The sequence below is a fragment of the Phyllostomus hastatus genome, unplaced genomic scaffold (assembly GCF_019186645.2).
Source record: "Phyllostomus hastatus isolate PE091 unplaced genomic scaffold, TTU_PhHast_1.1 phas_scaffold_501, whole genome shotgun sequence".
NCBI lineage: Eukaryota > Metazoa > Chordata > Mammalia > Chiroptera > Phyllostomidae > Phyllostomus > Phyllostomus hastatus.
In genome coordinates this window covers 27,958,640-27,984,857 of record NW_025334033.1, presented here as the reverse complement: position 1 = coordinate 27,984,857, position 26,218 = coordinate 27,958,640, and the positions used below count along the sequence as shown (strand labels likewise).

At 42.4% G+C, this 26,218-nt stretch overlaps 1 protein-coding gene across 1 annotated transcript in view; it reads right to left on the bottom strand.

Moving 5' to 3' along the window:
* SNX1 (sorting nexin 1) overlaps positions 1-26,218 on the bottom strand; it is a 35,446-nt gene that overhangs the window by 4,608 nt on the left and 4,620 nt on the right. Inside the window, exons 2-11 of the mRNA XM_045822397.1 lie at positions 15,015-15,123; positions 11,665-11,789; positions 10,817-10,883; positions 7,408-7,451; positions 5,130-5,271; positions 4,341-4,419; positions 3,795-3,870; positions 1,926-2,039; positions 1,631-1,724; positions 390-595 (exon numbers count right to left, since the gene is read on the bottom strand). Coding sequence (XP_045678353.1) covers positions 390-595; positions 1,631-1,724; positions 1,926-2,039; positions 3,795-3,870; positions 4,341-4,419; positions 5,130-5,271; positions 7,408-7,451; positions 10,817-10,883; positions 11,665-11,789; positions 15,015-15,123 — 1,056 coding nt within the window. The remainder of the gene's footprint in view (positions 1-389; positions 596-1,630; positions 1,725-1,925; positions 2,040-3,794; positions 3,871-4,340; positions 4,420-5,129; positions 5,272-7,407; positions 7,452-10,816; positions 10,884-11,664; positions 11,790-15,014; positions 15,124-26,218) is intronic.

Sequence of the window (26,218 nt, the reverse complement as noted above, 5' to 3'; positions counted from 1 at the left end):
CACTGCTAGGGAGGCAAGGCCCAAGGGCCAAGGAAACCACTGCTCCGGGAGCTGGGACAGCAGGTCTGGAATAAGCCTTGCTGGAAGAAAGGAGTATACAGGACGCTGTCCAGTGTCAACAGTAAGGAGGGGGCTACTCGGAAATTCCAGAGTTGTCCTTTCTCCCAATGCATCTGAAAAGCTGGCTGTGGGCCTCAAAATGACTTCGTGGTAACTACCTCACAGCTAAAGGAATTTCTTGGTTCACAGGGCACCTTCTCTCCTGAGAGCGGAAAAAGTTACACCTACTTTGAAGTACAGTAAGTGACACTTCCTTGGGAACAGGAAGAGTAAAGGTAAGATAAGTTGAGTCAAGGGGAGGGGGAAGAGGAAAGGAAACAGGAGCTTACTCGGACTATGGCCAGGAGGCGAATGTAGTCACTCAGGAGCTCGGCGAGGAGGAAGAAGTCGCTGCCGGCCTGCTCCTGGTGGAGCTGCTCGATCTTCTCCTCCACCTCGGCCAGCTGGGAGAGCGCCCGCGACAACGCAGTGTTGTCCTCCGAGCTCCCAAGCATGGCCAGACTCTTTGCGAACTGGGCTGTGTTCAGCGCTAGCTCTGGAAGGAGGAAGACAGCAGAGGCCTCTCATCTCACAAGGAAAAGGGACAAGTCAGCTGGCACTGCGGGCTTTGCAACCCAGTCACACTGCAGCCAACTAGGCCGGAAAGCGAGAGGGAAGGCAGCTGGTCACGCGAGTGGGGGAGGCAGCGGCTGCCCGAGTCTCACCAGCTGGGTCTGCCTGGAAAAGGCAGCTCCGGCTCTCCTGATGAGCCAGAGCCCAGTCAGAACAAACAGGCCCAAGGAACGAGTCTGACGATCCCGTTAAAGCTCATGCTAAGAAGCCTGTCTGCGTGGGAGTGAATGGTGTGCACACACACAGTCCTGCGTGTTCCAGCCGGGACAAACTTTTTATGGGAAGGGCCAGGTATTTTAAGCGTTGTGAGCCACCTATGGTCTTCCATGTGCCCTCTCTTCTTTCACTCATTCCTTTAAAAATGTAAAACTGTTTCTGGCTCACAGCAACAGGCTCTGGGCCAGATCCAGCCCACGGGCTGGGCTCTGTGTTGCCAACCCTCACACTGGCCTTGTTCTAATGGTTTTTGTCTGTTTAGATTTCTGATGATAAGCATGCCTTTAAGACAGAGAAGAAAAGCATTCAAACTTGGCAAAATTCACAGGCTCTTTAAACAAATCCCACCACAGAAAAGTGAGGAAGGGTTAGGAGACATATCTGGTTTCCCTCCATTTACAAATTGCCCATTTGACCATGTAGCTAGAGTGTGTGATGTCATTTTGTGGATATAAGCTACCAACTCATATTATACCAGTGGAAGCACATGTCCCAGGCCCGGGGGTGTCTGGACAGAGCCCCTGCACCCCTCCCAGGTAGAAGTACAATGCCCACAGTGGCACGTCACGTTTCCTGCCAGGAGATGCAGGGTATATCTTTTCCATCTGAACATCAAGGACTAGGTGGGCTGGGAATTTCAATTTGACTGGCTGAGAGGCTTGGGAACAGCCTGTCCTCCCATCTCCAGTTCACTGGAGACATCAATTTCCCCAAGCTCCAAGTGCATTTCAGAGGCTGTTACCTTTCCTATGGTTGACTAGAGTTTCTACAACAGCATGCAGTTTCCGCAAGCGCTGCTCCTCACACTCTACCTCCTGGAGCTTCTCCTCGAACCACTGAAACACACAAGCCCAGAGCTTTAACGGAGGTGACTCACACAGGCACGGAGCACAGTCTTTCCTTAGCAGTGTTTTAATAAGGAGGCTGAATTATCTTAAAAAGAAAGTCTCTACTTTCAGAAATTTCAGGACTCCTCAGGGATTCCCACCCACAAGCCTGAGGGTGTACGGGAAGCTGAGGCGTGCAGGGCTACTCACAATGTCTGATTCATTCATCTTGATGGTCATTTTGCTGACCGCATCTGTGGCTTTGTTGAACATCTTGAGGAGACCGGCGCCACTCAATGCCTGGGTACCCACAGCACGTGGCAGCTACAAGACCAAGAAGGTGGGATGACAAGTTATCTGTTGCCCCTATTTTAGGCTCAGAAGCATTAATAGCCATCAGATGGCATGACCCAAACTTGCCAAACAAATTATTCCAACTGTAGGTTTTTGATTTCAAAAGCAGACAAATCCATCACCAGCATGTACAGAAAGAAAACTCAAAGGACCATGCTAAACTGAATCAGCAAACTATTTTGCTTTTGACATTGTGTGCAGAAAGCAGAGTGTGAATGCTACGTGGCCAGGTGACCTCAATTGAGACTGCCTGCCTGCCCAGGCACGAAGCACTCAGACAGCAAGTGTGCTGTTGTTAGAAATGAGACGTTCCCTCGGACATAAGGTGCTGAAAGACTTTGATGTTGTGCTGTGATTCCATTTGGACCACCCCTGTGATTAAAGATCCAAGGACAGAAAATTATTTATTAACATTGAGGCTTTTAGTGATGATGTAATTAAGCCAAACAAGGCAAATATTTAGAAACAACTTGACTGGTCCAGTCTCTCACTACTTTCCTACAGCATGGACGTGACACTGAAGAATCTCCACGCCCAGCACCCCGCGCTGAAAACCCAGACTTGGTGCTCACAACTCTCAGGGCAGCAGTTTTCAATTTGGTGCCGCTCTGCCCCCCAGGGGACATCTGGCTGCGTGTGGAAGTAGTTTTGGTTGTTAAAACCGGGAAGGGGCTGCTACTGGCTTCTAGTGGATGGACCCTGGGATGCACGGGACAGCCCCTCGCAACAAAGAGTGACCCGGCCTAAAGTGTCAATAGTGCCACTGTTCTAGTCGTGCCGAGTGGCGGATAAGTGGGTGAAGCAGAAGACTGGGTTTAGGAATCCCAGAGGAGGAATGAAAAGACTTAAAGCACTGGACAGAATTTTTAATTAAAAAGTTCCATTGGGGGGGGATATCCATATATTTAGTAGAATTTTCTTCACTAGAATACCATATATGAAAATTAAAGACAAATTTACAAATAAAAACAAAATGGAAAATACAAAATGATGGTTTCACCCTTTCATTTATTTCCTTCTAGTTTTCTTCCCTATGAGATACAACATTAAAACAATGTTTTATTCCAGCATTTCTTTTGATCCTTACTGACTAACGTGTTTCTGTAGCTGTATTTTCACACTGTTTCATGTTTTACTTCTTATAATTGTTTTAATATGTGCTTGTAGCAAATGTATATAAGTATTTTTTATATGTCCTCTTTATGATGAGAATAAAGCATTTGTTGTGATATGTTTTACTTAATTCTTCAATTGTTAGTAACTGGGCCATCTCCAATTTTTCACAACCGTGAATAGCCTACACAGAGACTGTAAAGAAAGACTGTCCACTTAATCCATACTTTTGTTACATGTCTGTGGTTTGTGGTAAGGGGTTTTGAACCAGTGACCCTCAGCTCCTGGCACAAAAAATGTATTCAGTTTGAGCCAAGCAGTAACCTGTGAGAGGCAGGCCAAGGACTCGCCACACAGACCACTGTGCTGACACAGCGAGAGAGTGAGGCTGCGGTGTGGCCTCTGCAGCCAGTCGCTTTCGACTACAGGCCGAGTTTCTCTTCTTTCAAAAGCTGAAAAATACTTGTTGCTCTGAGGGCTTTACGGGAAACTAAAATGAAGTCTGGCACTAGCCTATATGCAAGTTAAGTGTTCAAACATTTGTTGAATGAACTAGTTTTGCTTTACCAGGGACAGCTATAAAGGAGGAGGCTCAGCCTGTACAACACTAACCTCTTCTTTTTCCAAGAACTCCCTGACGTCAGGGTCCTGCAGCATGGTGGGGTGGTTCACGATCCTCTGCAGGTACCTGTGGGGTAAGCAGCTGGCCGGTTAGTCTGGATGGCCCACGGGTTTGCGTGGCATGCAGTGTTGGTAGGGTTACAGTGTTTTTCACGACTTTAAAATGTCCTCAGATAAGGCACTTAAGTACGACTCTGCTAGTAAGCACACTCAAATTCACATTCTTCACCTTTCTAAGAAGGGAAGAAAAACAACTGGGCAGAGAGAGACCACAGACTTATGCATATCTGACTGGCCCAGGAGAGCACGCCCGCCTGCCTGCCAGCTCCGCACGGGAAGGGAACGAGGACCACCGCTCCTGAGCCTGCTGGTGAGAGACTCGGGCGAGTCAGACGTGAGCGGAGGCGTGTGTCTTTCACTCGCCCATTTCTACTCGCGCATCTCTACCAACTCCAGCGAACTTCTCGAGGTGAGTGCGAGGTTTCAGCTGCTCACTAGCTCTCGTGTTACTCAGGAAAATGGCTGCAGGGCACGCACCTTTCTAGAGCGGCCCTCCGTTTTTCAAGAAATTCTGCAGAAGAAGAATCTTCCTTTCCAACTTTTACTTTTGTCATTCCTAGAATGGAATTTAGAAAGCAAAAATAACCAATAATCATCACGAAAAGAATAAACCTGTGAAAAAAGCCCTCAGGAGGAAAGGCAATGAGAACGGTGCCACTTCTGCGCCACGTGCCGGACGCAACAGAGGGTCCGCTCTGTGACAGTCATTTGTTCAGGCAGTCCTGAAGTGCTGAAGGTTCTAGATGCTGGGACTAGCAGAATCTGGGTTTGCCGGAAGGGGCCATGGGATTCTGGGCACAGATCAAACACCGACTGAGGATGATGGGAAGGTCCTTCCCCACCCTCATACTCCAGCCCCCATTCAACTTATATTTCAAGCTGGAAGGAACAGCAACAATTTAAGTCCCCTGGATACCAGCACAAACACATCCCCCACACACCTATGGAAGCTAACCCCAGAACCTTCCACTACACCCAAGGAAAGAGAACATGTCAAAACTTGCTATTTCTCTAGACCTCATGAGACTTATGGGTAAGCACTGGAAATGCTTCTTTTCTAACCACAAGACTCTACATTGTTATATGAAAGTTTTATGAAAAAAAAATACAATACAGATTCAATAAATAAATAAATAAAAGGAAATAGAAATGTTTACAATAAAACTTAATCAAGCTTTTTAAAAAAGTTTCATATACTAAGTAGAAAGTATACTGCAGATGAATGCAGAGAAAACCCCCAAGCAGAAATAAAGACCACAGGCTTACCTATTAGGCTCTTCTCGGGCGGAGGAGGGACAATGAAGCCATTCTGAGAGTGTTTCTCTGAAAGCTTCTCATAAAGACCCAGAAAGTCACTAAATCTTCGTTTCACTGCAAACTGTTTACTTCTGAACATTGGTAAGCTTGTCTTAGGGACAGAAAAAAACAAGAAAATTTCATTCTAAATAAGGATGGAGGAGTATCTTGAAGGTCTCCCAGCTGACATCAAAGGGTGTCATTTCCCAGATCCCTGTCTTAGCCACCTGGTAAATAACTTTCTCCAAGGTTGAGCTTTTAAAACTTTTGAGCCCTCTGGCTGTCCAGAGTCTATGGAGCCCTTCTCAGAGCAATGGTTTTAAGATTTTATTTATTTATTTTTAGAGAGGGGGGAAGGGAGGGAGAAGGAGAGGGAGAGAAACAGCAATGTGCAAGAGATACATGCATCGATAGGCTGCCTCTTACACGCCCGCAACTGGGGACCTGACCCGCAACCCAGGCTTGTGCCCTAATGGGGGAATTGAAATGGCAACCTTTTGGTTCACAAACCAGTGCTCAATCCACTGAGCCACACCACACCAGCCAGAGCAGAACAGTGATTTTAGATGCATAAAATATATAGAATTACAAAAGGCCACTCATTAAATTCCAACATAGTTTCATTCCTAGGTTAAGAAACTCTGCCCTAAGGAAACATGTCAAAGTCTAGTATAAAGCTAGAATTCTAGTACAGAATTCTAGTATAGAAATCTAGTATAAAGCTAGAATGGGTCACCTACAACCCGTTCATCCTGTGCTGACTTATTAAGGGTATTAGCTGCTAGAATTAAAGCCAAGACTAAATAGAGCTTCTGAGGTGGAGGATCAGATGAAGTGTCTATATTGTGAACGCTTTAATTCCTAAGGTGTCACGGGATCTACAACTTACAGGAGACAGAGACACCTTGACTGCTGTGGCTCAGTGGTTGAGCATTGGCCTGCCAAACAGGAGGTTGCTGGTTCGATTCCTGGTCAGGGCACATGCCTGGGTTGTAGGTCTGTCCCCGGCTGGAGGTGGGCAGCAATGTTTGTCTCATACATTGATATTTCTCTCCCTTCCTTCCCCTCTCTAAAAATAAATAAATAAAATCTTTTAAAAAAATAGAGGCAGAGAGACAAGATAAAAGAGACTTCTAGCAAAAAAGACTAGGCCTACATCATAATGAGAGATCATTTACTGCTCACCAGGTAGGCAAAACGTAAGGAGGCAGGCCTTGCCAGTGATTGGCAAGAAAAGATGTCGGTGGGGACTTTTACACCCTGCTGATAGGAGCACCAATCAGTGCAAAGACTTTTTTAAAGTCTGTATTCCTTTTCTTCAACATCTGCCTGACCCAGGGGAGCTACTCCTGGCTGTATGCCCTAGAGAAGCTCTTCTGTGTGTGCACTAGGACACACGTGCAAGAATGGTCCTAGTTCACAACTACAGAGACCGGAAACATGCCGAAGAGTCACAACATGAAAACAGAGAAATATGCTCTAGTCACACAAGGGACTAACTACAGCTACACACAACAATGGCTGCTCTGAGAAATAATGCTGTACAGAGCACTATTTTCAGCATGGTAACATTTTTGTGAAATTCAAGAACAAGGCAAAACAGTATATTGTTCAGAGATACACATATGAAGACTTCTTTTTTAATAAAGGAGAGACAACTCAGGAGAGCAGTCACCTCTAAGGTGAGAGGCAGGGGGCAGGACAGGGAGACACGCAGGCGACTCAGTGGTACTCATCTTAAGAACGATGGTAAGTTCGGGGCTTCATTTTTTATGCTTCACAACCTGCATACAACATTGTGTAAGTTTTGTATGCACTAATGTTATCTAAAGAAGGAAGACCAGACCTGAGGGGCAAAAGGTGAGGGAAAGCATTAAGAGCAGCTCTAGAAAGGGAAACCTTAGAACTGACAATGTTTGAACAGGTAGCACACAGTTTAGGGCAACCCAGCAAACGAGTCTAAGCCACACCGTTCCTCAGAGGGACAAGACTGTGCCAGATACACTCGCTGCATGTCTAAGTAACACTTACAAAGTCCCACACTGACAGGTTAGCTCTCTGGAGGAAAAGCGGAAGGTTCAGATGAGATTATCAAGGGGAAGCAGGCCTGCTCCATCTTGAGTAAACTTGAAGAAAGGTGTTGGCAAAGAAACTTAAAGAAATACCCAGAAATAATCTGAATGATGACCTTCTTGGTATAAGCACCCAGTCTATCAAGGTAGTCATAAGCAGGGGCACCTGGACTCACCTGAGTGGTAACTTTGTAGGCTACATAGGCATTCATACCGTCCCCTGTGGGAGAACAAGAAAGCAGCAGAGGGTTATTCTGTGAGCCAAGGCAGTGCTAATCCTGTCAGCATTTGACCAGGAATCACGAGCCACAGAAGCCCTGTGTAAGAGCAGACATTTGTTTCATCTCCAAGCTTTCTACACCATCCTAAGTCCAGTTCCTACTTTGCCTCAGGGCATCCATGCATTTCACGCCCATGGATGCTGGCTGGGCCCCAGTTTGAGTTAGACAAGAGTCAGCCCCCTGTTCAGCGCCAGGCTCCATTTATGCCATCCACAAAGCAGCACTGGATCCTGACAATCCATCGGTTGTTATCATGCCAATATTTGGGCTGGCTGCACACATCTGTCTAAAACGAAACAATTCTCTTGCTGTATAAAGCAGGAGGAGGAGAAGGAAGCATCTGATGCAAAAGGAAACAAGTAGCTCTACCCTAAGCTAGCTCAGGGCTTGGTTTGCTCTTTCAGAAATGCTGCCAAGCACCCCCACTGGCGCCGGGGAACATGGACCTCTCTCATATCTCATGTCCACCCTGAGCACAGGGCCTGGCCGGAAGGGACTTTGGCTGCCTGATGTCACACGCATCTCCCTTTCCTGGAGTGATCGTTTTTCTGAACTGGCCTTTGTTAAATAACTTGGGATTCAAGCAACTGTTTTTCTCTGTATTAGTGTCCTGACCTAGGCCACCCAGGGACCACTCAGGGACATAAAGACACCTGTGGCCCTGAGCCCCGGAAGGACATACACTGGGTTGCAGACAGGTACAGCTCCACTGCTGGACTCTGGTGTCTGGGGCTGCTTTTGCTCCTTTCCTCCCCACCTCTTGGTTCTTCCCCACACCAAACAGGAAACTCAGGCAGACAATTACTAGGTGCTCAAGCTCCTGAACTGGTGGTGTGGTAAGGGCCCAGGGAAGACAGTGCAGCACGGGATGAGCAGGGTCACAGACCGCAGCTGGTCTCGGTGAGGTGGCTGGGAAAGCACACACAGATGCTGGAGATTGTACAGGAATGGAGGGTTTGCTTCCTCTACCTCTCCATCCTCTACCGACAACATATATAAAACGGAAATTATGTACTAAGCTTTAGAAATTACTTTACACTGATTATTGCTGTTAGTTCTCTTCCAAACCATGCTTACTGCATTGCCTAAGACCACTAACAATGCTTAACACTGATAAAAGGAAAAAAATATCTAGATTTACTTCATAGAAAAAATATTCAAAACTTCATTCACAGTTGAATGGTTGCAGTCCAATATTTAAAAGGTCAATCCCATAACCTAGAGCCTTCCACTAGGGAAAAGTCTAAGTGCATATACACATAAAACACAGTAGCAAAGAAGGATCTTCAAACACTTTGCCTGCATATCAGCTCTCTCACTGAGGAAATGTGTGAGAAAAGGGAAATAATTTCATGTACAGAGAAAGCTCAGGAGATATAAAAATGAGCAACTAAAACAGCAGTTTTAAATTTACATTAATTTTGTCCTGGCTGGTGTGGCTCAGTGGATTGAGCACTGGCCTGTGAACCAAAGGGTCGCCCGGCTGACTCTCAGTCAGGGCACAGGCCTGGGTTTCGGGCCTGGTCCTCAGTTGGGGGTGTGCGAGAGGCAACCAGTAGATGTTTCTCTCTCCCCCTCTCTTTCCCTCTCTAATTAAATAAATAAAATCTTTAAAAATATATAAATTTACATTAATTTCCTAAATAATTTCAGAAAGTTGAAGATAGCATTTATAAATTACCAAGACTCTAAAAAGCATGCCCTAGTAGAAGTAGGATTCTAATTTATTTAAATGTACGTGGGAATGAGAAGCACATGTTGAATAAATAGCCCACACAAATAGAGGGTGTTCTTATTAAGATCAGGCCTGAATATGAAAATGCTTTAAGCAGCTGCTTTCTTGGCTGAATCTACACTCTTGACTAAGAATCTAGACTATGGTTAAGGGGATGAAGGCGTATCATGAAAGTGATTTATATTTAAGTAAATCTGATCCACGTGATGTTTAAATTACGGGTTGAATTGTGTCCCCCAAAAAAGATTATGTTGAAAGTCCTCAGTATCTCAGAATGTGGCCTTATTTGGAAATTGGTCTTAATATACGCCCGTTGTTTTAATCCACTCCACGCAAAGTATTTTGTTATGGGAGCTCTAGGAAACTGATACACTCCCTTCCTCTCCTGGTTCAAACATCATGACTTTTAAACACTACGACAACTTTTTACTTATAATTTATCTTACTCTGGCTAGGATTTAAAGCAACTAATAAGTAGCTTAAAATCAATGTGTTTATAGAATATTCATAAACATCAGATAGGCAAAGAGTATTTCAGACATGTAATCCAAACTTCTGGTCCAAAAGAATGAAAAAAAAAAAAAAAAAACCCCAAACACGGGAAAAAACAAGTTCCAGTCCAGGCTCTGGCAGGGACCAACCACACTGTACCTGACAGGAAAGCTACACCTTGCTATTGGTCCTGTTCCCTCTGTTGTTGGATGAGGGAACTGTGTAAGATGCTCATAAATATCTTACCAGTACAACACACTAGGAAAAGAAAAACTCAACATTTTAATGACAAACTATTTTGGCATAAAATCTATCTATTTAGACTTTATAGATTCCTAGTTCAGAACAGACAAAAGGTTGCACATTGCATTCTTCCTTTTAACCGCACAAACGCCACCCTCGTGTAGGGGGACGAGGCTCTGCACAGCATCTCCTGTCGCGGATACACCTGAACGAGGACAGTGGACTGCTCACTAACAGCTTTCCCGAGCGTGGGACGTAGGAAGGCTATCCTAAAAATCCAAGTTCTGGCCGAAGCTAAGTATTGTGTTTTTTGAAAATCTAGTTTTAATTTGACCACGATTCAACCTGGATCTTTTAGTCTTCACCTGAGAGAGAGCAACGTAAACCTCCCCACTTCATTAGTATATCAAGGGTACATGATAAATGATATGTGATAAGAATTCCAAACCTCTTGAGGGAAAAATAAATTCAGTATCCCCCAATTATAGAACACATGTTTTTCAGGTGTTTAAATGGAATTTATGATCTCAAAAGGGAGTAAAAAGGTCTCATCAACTCTGTGGGAGAAGGCAATGTTTGGACTGCAAAAAGGGGATTCTAACAGTATTTGATATCTGATTTTTCTGCCTAAACCCATGAAGATCCTAAGTACAGTCCTGGCTAACTTTTGTTTCAAGCCTTAGAGGCATAGTAAGGAGTATAATTTTATAGGGGAGATCATGATGAAACACTTTACGATGGCTAGTTCAGCACTGGAGGTAACCATCTGGAAATTAGCTAACGATGCTTTCCACAGCCACATCCTAACATGACAAGGAGTCCCAAGTAACTTACCTATCTTCTCGGGATCGGTTATACCAACTGTCAAATCAAATTGGTCTTCCTGTTCTTCTTCCTCTAGCTTTTAAAGAGAAAACAATCATGACAGTTGATATAAAAAAGATGACTAATTTTACCCTGTAAAATCTTATACCAATATAACATCAAGATATGTCCTGCCCTGGCTGGGTGGCTCATTAGACTGGAGCATCATCCCACACACCAAAGGGTTGCAGTTCGATTCCTAGTCAGGGAATACACCTAGGTCGAGGGTTCGATCCGATCCCCCATTTGGGGTGCATATGGGAGGCAACCAACTGATGTTTCCCTTTCACATTCTCTCTCTCTCTCTCTCTCTCTCTCTCTCTCAAAAACAATAAACATATCCTTGGTGAGGATTACAAAAAAAGATACACTCTACTACATGTCAGTGTTCAGCTGTCCATTCCCAACAATCCTAATGAACCAACTTCCACAATTTTAAGTTGGGCCTGCTCAAAGGCCTTTATTACATTTATTATCTTAAAACCTTATTTTGATCATAATAAATAATTATTAGATTTTGGAAAATCTGTCTCTGTCAGCCTAAGGAGGGAATGAAGAAAGAGACTATACTCTTGAACATGAGAGCTTCAGACACTCAATAACATTAGTGGCTACTGAAAGCCTGCGTTATCATCTGGGTAATAGCCACCCTGCCCAAGAAGGAGTACTTATTGAATTCTGGCTGTCAATTAACCATAAAAGTCTTCCTCAAAAGTCACAAATATTCACTCAGGGTTCATATTCAACTGAACTTCAGACTGGCAGCACAGTCCTAAAAATCCAAAAAAACCCACAAGACCAATAGCACAGATTCTTACCTCTTCATAGCTTTGCTGGGGCTTACAGTTTGTGGCTTCCTGCGGAGGAAGAGATGAAAGGGTTTTGGCTGGAGCCTTCTTCCGATTATTCTGTGTGCTGTCCAGTGATAGCTCCACCGTGGCGTCTGAAAGTAGTTAATATTTGTAACGAGGGTCAACAATGGGTCTTTCATGGCTAAACTTCAGTTCTACAGGCTGTGACAAGAACATGGCAACCACTCAATACTTAGAGGTTCTCACACTAAGAGAACAAGAACCAAGAAATTTTTACACGGATAAAAGGGAAAGATGGTAAGGGAAACTTAGTAGAGCAACACCTCTCATTTCTAACACAACTACTCAGCTACCCTTCCTACCAAAGAATTTAGGCAAGAACCAGCTATTAAGCAAAAAGACTTCACAGCCAAAGTAAGTGTGCCAATTTATTTTGTCTTAGAAGTATTCCTTTAAAGCCTTATAAGAATCCTATTTATGCTTGCTATAATTGTTGTAAAAAAAGAACAAGATTGATTATCTGCTTTATAAGCCAATATGCTAGAAAAGTTAAGTATACTGACAGTAAAAAATGACATCAAAGGAAGAGTAAGGAGAACTGAAAACTAGAAAGAATGGACCTAAGATACAAATGCAGTAACACTCAGGAAAAGGCACTGTTTGCCATACATGAGGATGGCAGTGTTGTTTTAACAGTTTATGAACTGTTCGCAATTATAGTTTTAGATCATCTGGCAAAGATTGTTATGTTCAACATATGTGGTCTAAGGAGGATAAAAGACATGTGTTAATATCTAAAAATCTTTCTACCCTGGGTGGTGTGGCTCAGTAGACTGAGTGTCGGCCTGCAAACCTAAGGACTCCCGGTTCAATTCCTAGTCACGACACATGCCTGGGTTTTGGTTCAGGTCCTTAGCAGGGGGTGGCAACAGGCAACCACACACTGATGTCTCTCTTTTTCCCTTCCCCCCTCTCTAAAAATAAATAAATAAATCTTAAAGGAAAAAAAAAAAAAAAAAAGAAGAACAGATCTTCTACATGTTCATAAAACAGAACCATGAAGTAACTCAGTCACACTAAGATTTCAGGTCTGCTTGTAAGGAGAAATTATAGGAATGTTAAGGTCCCAAAGGTACAGGAACCTTCTTTTCAACCTGCCATAACAAAGATAATTCATTTTTGCAATTCTCCTCCAGGAACTTTATGCAAAACAAAATTAATCACTCAGAATGAATAGTATGCACTCTAAGCTTCAGAGATGAAAGGAATTGGAAAATATTCTAAATCTTTATAGACCTCCTCTGAACAACTCCTTCCCTTCGTGTCTTTTAAATTTCCTAGCCGAGTTCTAGTATGAGTCTTCCCAGAATCTGACCCTCCACCCTCGCATGTCTCCCCTTCCTCACTCTTTGCTCCGTGAAGGATCCCTTATCTCTAGTTCTTCCCTCTTTGCCCAGCTAAAGTACCACAGTTCAAACTCCCTCCTGGGCCCCTTCCCTTTGCATTTCAGATTTAACATGACTGAAACCCAAACTCACTTTCCCCTCAAAGCCAGTTGCTTCTTTAGAATGTAGTTCTCAAAAAGTACCATTTTCTTCTCAATCCTTGAACTTGAAACCTTTAACTCTGTCTTCAACCCTGATTTTTGAACACCCATTATATCTAATCACTAACGCAAGAATCTGTTGATTTCTCTTTTGAAAAGTTTTCACCTTTCCCTTCCTACTTCCATCACCTTATTTTCGCGTTGTCATTTCACCCTTGAACTAATTTGTGAATGTCTCCTGAAGTCTCTAGACTTTTTCCACTGCAATCCATTTTATATAATAATTCCACTAAATCAGTCTTCCTAAAACATTACATTGCTCATATCACTTTCTTAATTCAAAACTGCCAATGGCTCTTAACTGGCACTAGGATGGAAATTTAACTTAATTATTACTGACATCTAAAACCCTCCAAAGTAGGAGACCTGACTGGGGGTGGTGAACACACAATACACAGATGATGTGTTCGAGAACTGCACACCTGAAACCTACAAAACAATAACCAATGTCACCACAATAAATTCAATTAAAAAATTAAAAAATAAAATAAAATTTGGAGAAAGTTAACCATAAAATAAATAAATAGAATCCCCCTAAACTACACTTCTAGCTCCATCTTCCATGGCTTCTCTAAGAAACCCCTGCGTAGCTCACCAGGTTTTCTGACTGTCTCTCAGACACACCTTGGACTTCCTCCCAACCATCTACACTCCTTCCTCATTCTTCCTACATAAATTCTCCTTCCAGAGCATCTTCTAAGGTCACTCTAGACCAGAATTTCTCAATGTGGGCACTACAGACATTTTGCGCTGAATAATTCTTTGTTGTGAGGGTCTGTCCTGTGTACTACAGGGTGTTCAGCAGCATTCATGGTCTCTACCGCCCAGATACTGGTAGCACTCTCAGGTGTGATGACCAAAAATGTCTCCTACTATTACCAAATGTCTCAGGGGAAGGAGGGGAAAATTACCCCCTGTTGAGAACAGGGCAATCCCGCTCAACAAATAATTATTGGGCCCAAAATGTTAAGAGCATCATCATTAAGACACCCCCAGCCCTGGCTGGGTACCTCAGTTGGTTAGAGTGTCATCCTGATATGCCAAGGTTGCAGGTTCGATCCCCAGTCAGGGCACATACAAGAATCAACCAATGAATACATAAATAAGTGGAACAACAAATTGATGTTTCTCTCTCTCTCCCCTTTCCTTTCCTTTCTAAAAATCAACAAGGAAATGAAAAAAATTTTTTTGAAAATGAAAGTCCATTCTATACTAGTGTTTTACAAACTGCGGATTGTGGCTCATTTGGTGAATTATGAAATCAGTTCAATGGGTTGAGAAACAACAAAGAACTTTAGACTGTATTGAAAGTAGTAAGGGGAAGTCATTTAATAAAACTTGGTTCAGTTTTATACAAGTATGTATATATATTTTGGATGATGACACAGAATATATTTCTTACTATGAGCCTTGGTCACAAAAGTCTAAAGACACTGCTTTAGTCTGACTCAAGGCCTCTCTGAGCTCCTGAGACTTGGCATTCCTGTCACTGCTCTGGCCGCATTTACATTACTGTGCAACAGTCTGTCTAACTCAGGCTCTGAAGTAACTGCACGTTTACGCCTTACTCCCTAAGCCTGCAATAATCTTAGTGGCAGGGACTGCATATTTTATGTTTGGACTCCTCCACAATCCTATAGTTATGCTTACACAGTCATATATTTTTTGGTGGGGGAGGGGGAGGTGGGGGCGGTTACTTTAACTCAGTAGTATGGAAAACCCCTAGTACAAGTGCGGCGCCCACACTTGCCTGCAAAGAGATCCTGTGGCTCTTGGTCTTGTTCCTCATGGATCCCATTTTCTGTGGAGCCGCTGCTGATGGGAAAGGAGGTGATTCTCTTTGGAGACTGGGGCTTACTCTGAAAACAAAGAGACGCTGTGAATAAGACAGTACTGTTAAAAACAAACCTAGAAAGTGACTCTTTTTTTAGCAAAATATTTATTCTGAATCCTAATTTAAGGCAGCATGCCTCCTGATGACATAACTGGTTTCCCCGATTACGACCTTCTCACCGCATCCCTTGACCATAGGCTGAAACTCAAATTCTCACTATGCCTTCAAGTCTTTGGATCATTGGTCATTTTTCTTTCTTTCTTTTTTTAAAATTAAATTTATTGGGGTGACAATAGTTAATAAAGTTATATAGGTTCCAAGTGTACAATTCTATCAAAGTGACTTTTAACATATCCCTCGGTCGCTCCTGCAGGTGTTTAGCAGAAGACAAGAGCACTGCTGGTCAACCAGTCTAACAGGCAGCAAGTCAGCATTAGCGACGGAAGTGCGGCGCGAGGCATCTCATAGCTAAAGGAAACTTGTATGTTTTAGAGTTAATTTCTAACACGGTAACCTCACTGGACTGCCCTACCCCAAAGCACATGATACTGATACGGGTATGTGCACACAGAGATGGTTTTCAAAAGAGCCTGTCCAAACGCATTTCTCCTTCTCAGTTGATGACCTTTATTCTTTCAAATGCTGATGGGCACATTTTAGTGACCAGAACACCACACTGGAGTCCAGAATTCAAACTTGGATCTTGGCTCACTCTGTGGCCTTGGCTGAACTGTTCACTGAAGCCCAGTTGTGTGGATATTACTGACTCTTCTGAGGGGCAAAAGGAGGTTCAACACTTTACATCTAATGCCGTTTGTAAACATAACTTATTTTTTCATTCTTTAACTTGCACAGACACAATTTTCAAGCATATCCGTGTCAGACTAGCAGATTAAAAACTAGTCATGCTTAGCCTAGTGGGCACATAGTGAAAATACTACGTTCACGGCCTTTATCAAAAGCTCAGTGATTGGCCACAAACAAGGGAGGGGAGAGACCCAGGCCAGTCACCAGAAGGAACAAAGCTGGATTGTGCAGGACAGGAACAGAAAGCTGGGAATCTGGCTTCAAAAGCCATGGTGTGGCATTGCAGGGTTTTGAAGTCAGACCCCAAGGCCAAATCAGTTAAAGACTCGACTTTCGGAATCTTTTATGAAACATTTCCTTAACAAATCTGAGGGGTTTTGTTCCTCAGAAATAGGCCTTTTCTGACCGGACAGAAGAAAGCGAAACAACAGATCTGTGAGCACTGTGAATGTGCCATGCAGACAGCTTCATGCCAACACTGGGGCTCCCCTCACGGAAAGAAACTGGTACCAACACTTAGGTGTGTATTAAATGCTTCCACTGAAACTTTCCTATATTAATAAAATTTAGTGAGCACTTAGCTGTACATGCTTAAATGTTTCAGCAATTGTTAAGAAACTTCCAGCTGCTTCTACAATCTTAAAAAGCAGAGACACAGACAACAAATAATAGGGCCAAAACTAAGCCACATTTCCCTTTTGCCTCACACCTTGCCGACCACCTTCCTACATATACACTCCCTTCCTGTAAATATTACTGTGTTCCTGTACTGTGTAGGGATCTAATAAAAAACGCCATCTGATCTCTTTTTAATTCAGTTCCTACTGACACTAGTCATCTGTAGATGGAAATCTGGGAGAGATTAAAACCCAAGACACATGAAGGCTATATGTATGCAAATGTAATTTACTATTAGCTCACCAGAGAGACTGAAGCACCAGGAAAAGCACAAGCTGGAATTCAGCTATTTTAAAAAGTGACTAGAAGAACTCACTGCTGTGATACAGAGATGAACAAAGCCAGCTTTCTATTTCTGATTTACCTTCTCAGCTTGGAAGTTTCAAGACCATTTTCTAGAGCAATGCTAGAACAGCAGTGGGTCTGGCTCTGGCTCTGGATCAGAGGAGACAGACCCAGATGGATGGCCATGCAGTGACGGCTGGAGCACAATTACCTGTCCTTCTCCCTCCACAAGACCATCTTTAAGTCCAAACCATAGCTGCTTGACTAGAACTGTGACACTACCTACAAGAACGGAAAACTGCTCCTTAGGCGCCCCGGGACCCCATTCCAAACACCACCCAGTGCCGAGTTCTAAGAATGCTGAAGAGAAGTTAGATTGATTACTGTACTTACTACCCGAATCTTTCCTCTGTAACTCTTCTGTGTACTGATCTTGTATGCAAATAAAACTATGTTTTCTGTTTTCATCCCATCTGAGTTTTTTTTCCGTGTCATTAAGAGTTCTACCAAAACCACCATTCTCAGTGACTTAGCTCTCTATCGTACGGGTACACCACAACATAGTCATTTTCCTGATGATGGATGGACATTTAGACAATTTCCAGGTTTCTTTTATCATTACAAATAATGATGTGATGTCCATTCCTACACAAGTCCACATCTGACTACTTACTTGGGATAGACTCTTAAGTAGAATAATTGGTCACAAAAATTTCAAAGGCTCTGCTAAGCTGCCTTTCAGAAAGACCACCACCAGCTTGCATCTCCCCTTCTTCCCCCAGCAATGTATAAAAGTATTGCACCTATAGTAACATTAAGCATTCTCTCTTTTAATAAATATTTGTCATGTTTCCATATATTTACCACCCCTGTGGAAGTCCCATAAGACTATCAGCTGGTTTTGCAAAAGCACCTTTGCAGGCAAGAAGGGAGTGGCAAGAAATATTCAGTCACAAAAAGCAGGGACCTACAGCCAAGACTGCTCTACCCAGCAGAGATATTATTTAGAATCAGAGGGCAGAAAGCTTCCCAGACAAGAAATAAACTAAAGTAGTTCATCATTACAGAACCATTATTATATAAAATGTTAAAGGGACTTATTTAAGAAAAAGAAGATCAAAACTATGAACGATAAAGTGGCAACAAATACATATCTATCAACAAATGAATCTAAAAACCAAACTAAGCAAACAAGAACAGAGACAGAATCATGGATACAGAGAGTATTTTGATGGTTGCCAGATGGGAGGGGGGAGGGGAGAGTGGGTGAGAGGTGAGAGGATTAATAAGTACAAATAGGTACTTCCAGAATAGCCATGGGGATGTAAAGTACAATACAGGAAGTGGAGTAGCCAAAGAACCTACATGCATGACCATAGACATGAATAATGGGTGGAGGGATTGCCTGAGGGAGTGGGGGGTGCTGGGTGAGGGGCAAAGGGGTAAAAAACAGGGATAACTGTAATTAAAATATAATTAAAAATAATTATTGCTAATACATAAAAATGCATAAAACACTCTTGTGACTTGTCTTGATATCCTTTGTCCATTTTTCTATGTAAAGTTAATTTTTATTAGTTAGGTGTACACTTTTCTTACAGAAGTGTGTTAACCGTCTCTCTGGTGTATTGTATAGTACTCCTCTATTTTATCTCTGTTCAAATTTGTTTTATTTTAACCTTGGCAACATAAGAAACGTCCAAACCTACAGAAAATTTTTGTAAGAGTTTATCTGAGCCAAAATTGATGACATATGAGAGGGAGCGAGATCTCAAATGCTCCTGAGCATAATAGTTTGCAGTTTCCTTTTACGAATTTGGCATTAAGGAGGGAAGGTAAGGAAGATTACATGCAGGTGGGAAAAAGCAAGGTGGGGATTGGAGTACAGAATAGTTGAGATTATGTGCTCTCCTGAGGGTGGTCAAGACTTTCAGGGTATTCAAAGGTGAGTTAACCTAGATACACAAGAACAACAAGCTAGGGCTTGCTTAAAAACCTTTCACTAAAGAAGTTAAAGGCCTGGGACATGACTACCAACCATTACCTGCCCAGTTAGAAATGTATGACTTATATGCTGGCTTGTGTGGCTCAATGGATTGAGTGCCGACCAGCGAACCAAACGGTTGCCGGTCCGATTCCTAGTCAGGGCACCTGCCTGGGTTGTGGGCCAGGTCCCCAGTAGGGGGCACACAAGAGGCAATCACACATTGATGTTTCTCTCCCTGTCTTTCTCCTTCCCTTCCCTTCTCTAAAAGTAAATAAATTAAGTTAAAAAATAAACTTATGACTTATTACAACACTATTTTTTTGGTCCACAACCTTACCAAATTTATTTTCAGTTAGTTGATTTGGATTGGCATTGGACGAACTAAGCTTACTTCTTTAGGATTGTTAAACAACAAAACTCCTCCTTGTAAATTTAAAGATCTAGTTGACATTATTGATTGATTCATGAATCAAGAGGAAGGGTCCCATCTGGTAAACAGAGGCGCTTCAAGGAGTTGTGCAAAACAGAAGGTTTTAATGGCAGGAGAGTGGGGCAAGGAATTGCTGATATGACAAAAGTGTTGTTTCAAGCCAGGTCATCAACTTTTTGAGGGAAGGAAACCTGACATGGGTTTTATTCGGCAGATCACCTCATGAGTGCTAACCAGGAAATTTCAGATTGACGGACTGTTCGAAGGTCCCATTTCTGAGGAAGTCCTTGGGCACTGTTGGTGGGAATGCATACTGGAGCAACCACTGTGAAAAACAGTATGTAGGTTCCTTAAAAAATTAAAAAGAGAGCTGCCTTATGACTCAGTGATTCCACTTCTGGGTATTTATCTGAAGAAACCCAAAACACTAATTTGAAAGAACATATGCACCCCTATGTTCACTGCAGCATCATTTACAATAATCAAGATATGGAAGCAACCCAAGTCCCCACCAACCTTTAAGTGATAAAAAGGTTGTGGTACATATATACAATGGAGTATTACTTGGCCACAAAAAAGAATAAAATCTTACCATTTACAGCAGCATGGATGGATCTACAGGGTATTATGCTCAGTGAAACAAGTCAGTCAGAGAAAGACAAATATGATTTTATCTATACATGGAGTCTAAAGAACAAAAGCAAACAAAGAAAACTAAAACAGACTCATAGAGAACAGCCCCGTGGCTGCCAGAGGGGAGAGGGGTTGGGGAACTAGGTGAAAAAGGTGAAGGGATTATTGTAAAACCATAAGTAAGATGGGCAGCTACAGAACAGCCACGGGGATGTGAGCACAGCACAGGAAACACAGTCAGAACAGTGGGAGAACTACATGCGGTGGTGGGCGCTTGAAACACCGAGATGGACACGCTGGAAAGTACACAACCGTCCAACCACTATGATGTACATCCAAAACCAACACAAAATTAATGTTGAATCTAAACTGTAATTGAAAAATGAAATTAACAGAAAATAAAGTTTATATCTCCGGGAGAGGTGGAATTTGGAATTAAGTCTTGGTTTGCCATCGTGGAGGCAAATGACTCCATTCTGGGTGCCTGTTACTTCTTTTCTATGGGCTGAAGGGTATCAAGCAAACAGTTGTCTTTGAGGCATGATATTCTCAAGTGTTATGTCAAATCGGATTCAGAAGCTGAGCAGAACTACTTCCAGTGCTTAGAAGAAATGGACCCCTATTGCTGGTATCCTACACTCGCCTGGGCCTATTAATAAAGGCAAGTCTGCCCGGAGACTGCGGAGTCTCTGATACCGGCTTGTGTGGATGAAAACGAGATCTACGCAAAGTGACCTCGCAGGGTGATCTGAGCACAAATTCTTAACTGGTGAGGAGTCATGCCCCAGGCATGTACCTTTTTTAGTAAAAGGTTTATCTTTTTATCTTTGCCTAAAACAAGCCCTATTCATTTTCCTAGTGCATCTAGGTTAACACACCTTTGAAATAAGCATATAATCTTGTGTCCGATCCCTGCCCTGCTTTCTCCCACATTCCCGTAACCTTCCTTACACTCCTTCCTTAATTTCAAACGTATGAAAGAAGCCGCAAAACTTATCACTGGAGCATTTGAGATGTTGCTTCCAAGCAAGTGTTCAGCTTACATAAATTCTTATGAGCCTTACTTTATAATCCATATTTTTAAAACCTCTTATAAGTCACTAAATCACAAAACTATACATGTATTTGAAGGGGACTAAATATCAATCAACAGAAAAAAATTATATTGTAAGGAAAATAGTATGTTTGTGATGTACTTAACAAAGCCAAAGCCCAGCCCCGCCTACTTCCCTCTGCCTTCCCCACCTTTTTTTTTTAAATAAAGGAAGCTTTCTTTCAGAAAATGATACGATCCTAGGCTAGGATATCCAGCACTTGCTGACTCTCTTTGACTGTTAATTCTAGCAGGTGGTTCTGCTGATAAGCTGTTTAAAAGTTCAAGTGCTTCTGTTTATAATTTTAAGGGCATGCAAACAGCCAATCCTAATTTTCAGCAAGGTACTAGAAAGATTGGACAGCAATAGAGCACTTCTGTTAACAGCAAACAGGTATCCCTCCCCAACTACCAGCCTCACACCATGAGGACTAGGCTATTAATGCAATTTTCTTAGCTCAGGGAGGGACAGACCTGGATAGCTGTCCCTCAGATCCGACAAAGCCATTCATTACTGAAAAGTCCTGTGATTCTGGGTAACTTCCCTTTAGGATACCCAGTAACCAGTTGTGATTCTTCCTTCTGTTGCTCCACTGCTTTTTGCTCCATGTAGAACCCTTGCATTATGTTCAAGGGACCTCAAAGGGGCATGCTGTTAAAACTCAACTGCAGCCCTGGCTGGCTGGTGTGGCTCAGTGGACTGAGCGCCCGCCTACGGACCAGGTCCCGGGTTGGGGGCAGGCAAGAGGCAGCCAATCAATATTTCACATGTGGATGTTTCCCCTCCCTTTTTCTCCCTCTCTCCCCTCTCTCTGAAAATACATAAATAAAATCTTAATAAATAAAAAAACACCTCAACTGCACATATATGTCAAATCCAAATTAAACGCTAAGGCAACACTGCTTCTAGAGAACGAGAGTATTCATTTTCTGAAAGAAAATTAGTATGATTTAGTAAGGTAAGACAGAGCTATGAAGTTGTGTCATTATACTAATGTAACAAGGCAAGGGCAATTAGGACTAAGTCAATCCCGGAAGGATACCCATATGATAACAGGGCAGTCAGGGAGTCTTTTAAAAATTACCCTGGAAGACTCTGGCATGAAATACTGCTGCTTTTGCCATCTTTACTTCTAGGGAGAAATGAGCAAAGTGGGACAGTGTATCAGGTTTCTATTGCTGCTGTAACAAATTATCACAAATTTAACAGCTTAAAAATGCAAATTTATGTCTCATAATTCTGTGGAGGTCAATATAGGTTTCACTAGAATCAATGTGTCATCAGGATTGTGTTCCTTTGCAGAGGTTCTATGGGAGACTCCATTTCCCTGTTGGTTCTAGCTTCTAGAAGGTGCCCATGTTCCGTGGTTCATGGCTCACTTCCTCTATCTTCAAAGCCAACAATGTAGCATCTCTGTGGCTCCCCCCCCCCCATCAAAGGTAGTCAATCATCTTGTGTAGTCACCCTCTGAGTCTTCATTTTAAAAAAAATTTGTATCTTCACTCAAGGACACGGCCACTGATTCTAGAGAGAGGGAAAGGGAGGTAGGGAGAGAAGGAGAGAAACATTGGCCTGTTGCCTCTTGCATGCGCCCCAAATGGGACCAACCCTGCAACCTAAGTATGTGCCCTGACTGGGAATTGAACCCGAGACCCCTGGGTCACAGAATAATGCTCTAACCAACCAAGCCACACTGGCCTGGGCTCTGACTCTTCCATTTCTAAAGAATCCTTGTGATTACACTAGACCGAGGCAATCCAAGATACTTTCCCTACTTTAAGGGCAGCTGATTAGCAATCTTAATTCCTCTTTACTTTGTAAACTAGCACATTCACAGGTTCCAGGCTTAGGACATGGGTATCTTTGCCGGGAGAGAACAATTATTTTGCTTATTACAGGCAGTAACTCCCCTCCCACACCATGTTGCAAAAATGGCACACATGCACCGCACTAAAAGCCTCTGTGTCAGGACACTGACTGTCCACTGGATTTGGGCATAGCCACATCTTACTCTACAAACTGGGTATTTGATTAACCCAAATGATTTCATAGTATCACCCCCCTTACACCTTTAAGGAGTTAAAGTAGGGGTTCTTATCCTGGAGTCCATGAGCCATCCATAGAATTCTGGATGGGTCTATAAACCTAGATAGGAATAAAACTGTAACTTCATTTTCACTAACCTCTAACTGAAACTCAGCATTTTCTTCAGTTATAAAAATAGGCAGTAAGCCACAGTAGTAATAGCAGTACCTGAGACTTTACTAGAAATTAGACATTTTGTATGACATTATAGTTGTTATAAACCTCAAAATACCATTTATGCTCATTTCTACTTAAACACTATGGTAGTTATTAGACCAATCCTAGACCTTATTACTTAAAGCATCAAAAAAGCATGTGACCAATATACAAGTATTTTAATATTTTGATAACTGCATTTTAGTGTAATTGGTTTCCTTCATAATCTTATGAAGTATACATTCAAAGACAGTATTTTGAGAATAGGTCCACAGCTTCCCAGGATTGCTAATGGGTCTGTGACAAAAAAAGACAGAGAATCTCTGAGGCTGAGGAACTAAGGAAAATCGTAAAGGGGGAGCTGGAAGGGTGAGGAAAATGGCCCCGAAGCTGACCCTGGGCCAGGTAGGGAAGACCGTGAGCCAGCCTGTCAGAGCCCTCCAAGTGAAGGAGCATACACACCACAGTCCACCAAAACTTAGCTACTGACATTCTATTGAATCCTCTGATGTAGTTTTCCTACTGAACTCTTGGGCTCTCAATGTACTATAACTTAGCTGGGCCCAGAAAACTGCAGAAGGATCAGAGCACTAACGGGTGCATTAACTGTTAAACGGTAAAAGCAAACCCAGTTCAAATCTGCTCTGCATGCAGAATGAAGCCCCAGCTGTCCATGTGACTACGCAAAGAATAGGACAAAAGGTTGAGCAACAGGCTTTTCTGGGAGATGAGATACTTCATGGCTACTTGCTCTACTGAGTGTCCACTACTCGTGATTCACTTACGCCAACAGTTACTCAAGAGTGCTGAGAAGCTCTGAGGACCAAGGAAGGGAAATTAGAGTATTTTTTTTTTCCTCTTTCCCCTCCCAACCAAAGAAGTCACAAATGGTCATCAGAGATACCTTAACACTCTTGAGTAAGCGAAGGAGCAGCAACTCCCACAGAAGCCCAAAGTCTGACTGTCTCTCCCAAGCTCCAAACTTGAATTTTAAATAATTCTTAAGGTGGATTCTCATTAGTGTTTTTAAAGTCTTTTCTTGGACTGCTTCCTCCAAAAGGGTTTTGTAACTATGTTTATTAGCTTTTCCTCCATTATGTTGAAAGCCAGGTTAACTGCTAGTATAATTCTATGATCAAATCAATGTGCCCTTGCTGGTGTGGCTCCGTTGGTTGGCACATCACCCTGTAAACAAAAAGGTCGTGGGTTCAGTTCCAGGCCAGGGCACATGCCTAGGTTGTTGGTTCAGTCCCTGGTCAGGGGTGTAAGGGTGTCTTCTGGTGAGAGTAAAAAACAAAAAGAAATTGACGTATCTATATACTTTGGGAAAACCTAAACTTATTAGGAGTAAAACTTTAATGTTCTAAAATTTGAGCTGAGCATTAAAATAAATCTTTGGATACAACACCGGTTGCTGACTTTTTCAAGAACATTTGTATCTGACCTGTGTGAAAAATGTGGAATTTTTTTTTAAAATTTTTAAAAAATATTTTATTTATTTTTAGAGAGGGAAGGGAGGGAAGATAGATAGATAGATAGATAGAGAGAGAGAGAGAGAGAGAGAGAGAGAGAGAGAGGGAGAGAGAGAGAAACATCAATGTGCAGTTGCTGGGAGCCATGGCCTGCAACCCAGGCATGTGCCCTGACTGGGAATCAAACCTGTGATGCCTGGTTTGCAGCCCACGCTCAATCCACCGAGCTACGCCAGCCAGGGCAAAAAAATGTGGAATTTTAACTTATGATCTTTTGACCAGATCTCACCACCTCTAATGACACTGGCTTGAAAAACAAGTGTTTGAGACAATATGCTTACAGAAAATACCATACCGTAGAAGGGCACATATCCATGACCATTTACTAACATAAATTGTAAATGACTACACCATTAACTAAGTAACTTAAGCAATAACCCTTTGTTTAAAAACACTATTAGATAGATTAACTCTCAGCTGGTTAAGAACAGAGAAGGCAGAGTATCAAGAAACCTACTGAGCATTGCAGTGTATCTTTGGGAACAGCCATCATTTTGCAGAACTTAATTCTCTAATTAAGATATTAACCAGCTAAACTATTAATCTCCTTAGGATTTTTAATAAAGTTACTAAATTGTGTCCAGATATAAAGAAGTTGTCCTGTACACACTCAAACGGGAAATAAATTGGTCTTAAAAAAGAGCTGAGATGGGATTACAAAATGGTGTAACTGCTATGGAAACGGCATGGAGGTTCCTCAAAAAATTAAAATAGACCTACCATCCGACCTAGCAATCCCCCTCCTGGGCGCGGATCTAAAAGAATGGGACAGCAGGGTTCTGAGGAGCTGTCTGCACGTTCGTGTTCGCAGCAGCGCTATTCACAGCAGCCACAAGGTAGGAGCAACCCAAATGGTCACTGAAAACGAGTGGATAAACAGAATGTGGTATATATTCATATACGATGGAACATTAGCCAGTCTTAAAAGGGTCGGAAATTCTGACGCTTGCTACAACATGGATGAACCTTGAGGACATTAAGCTAAGTGAAATAAACCAATTACAAAAAAATAAGTACTGCATGATTCCACTTATATGAGGTTATTTAATGTAGTCAAATTCATAGAAACTGAAAGTAAAATGGTGGTTACCAGGCGCTGAAAGGAGAGGGGAAAGGGGAGTTACTATTTAATGGGTATAATTTCAGAAGTGCAAGATGAAAAAGTTCTGGAGATGTGTTTTGAAAAATGTAAATATACTTAACACTACAGAATTATAAAACTGAAAATGATTATGATGGTAACTGTGGTTTTTCACCACAATTAAAAACATAAGCTGATTTGTTGCCCCTCAGGATACCTGTTATATTGATCACAGATGTAAGGCTGGACTCTAAAAATACCATGTTCCTTCCTGTCTAAATGTTAACACCTGTCAGAATATGTAAATAATTCTTTCATTTTTTTTTCACTCACGCAAGCACATTTTTCATTG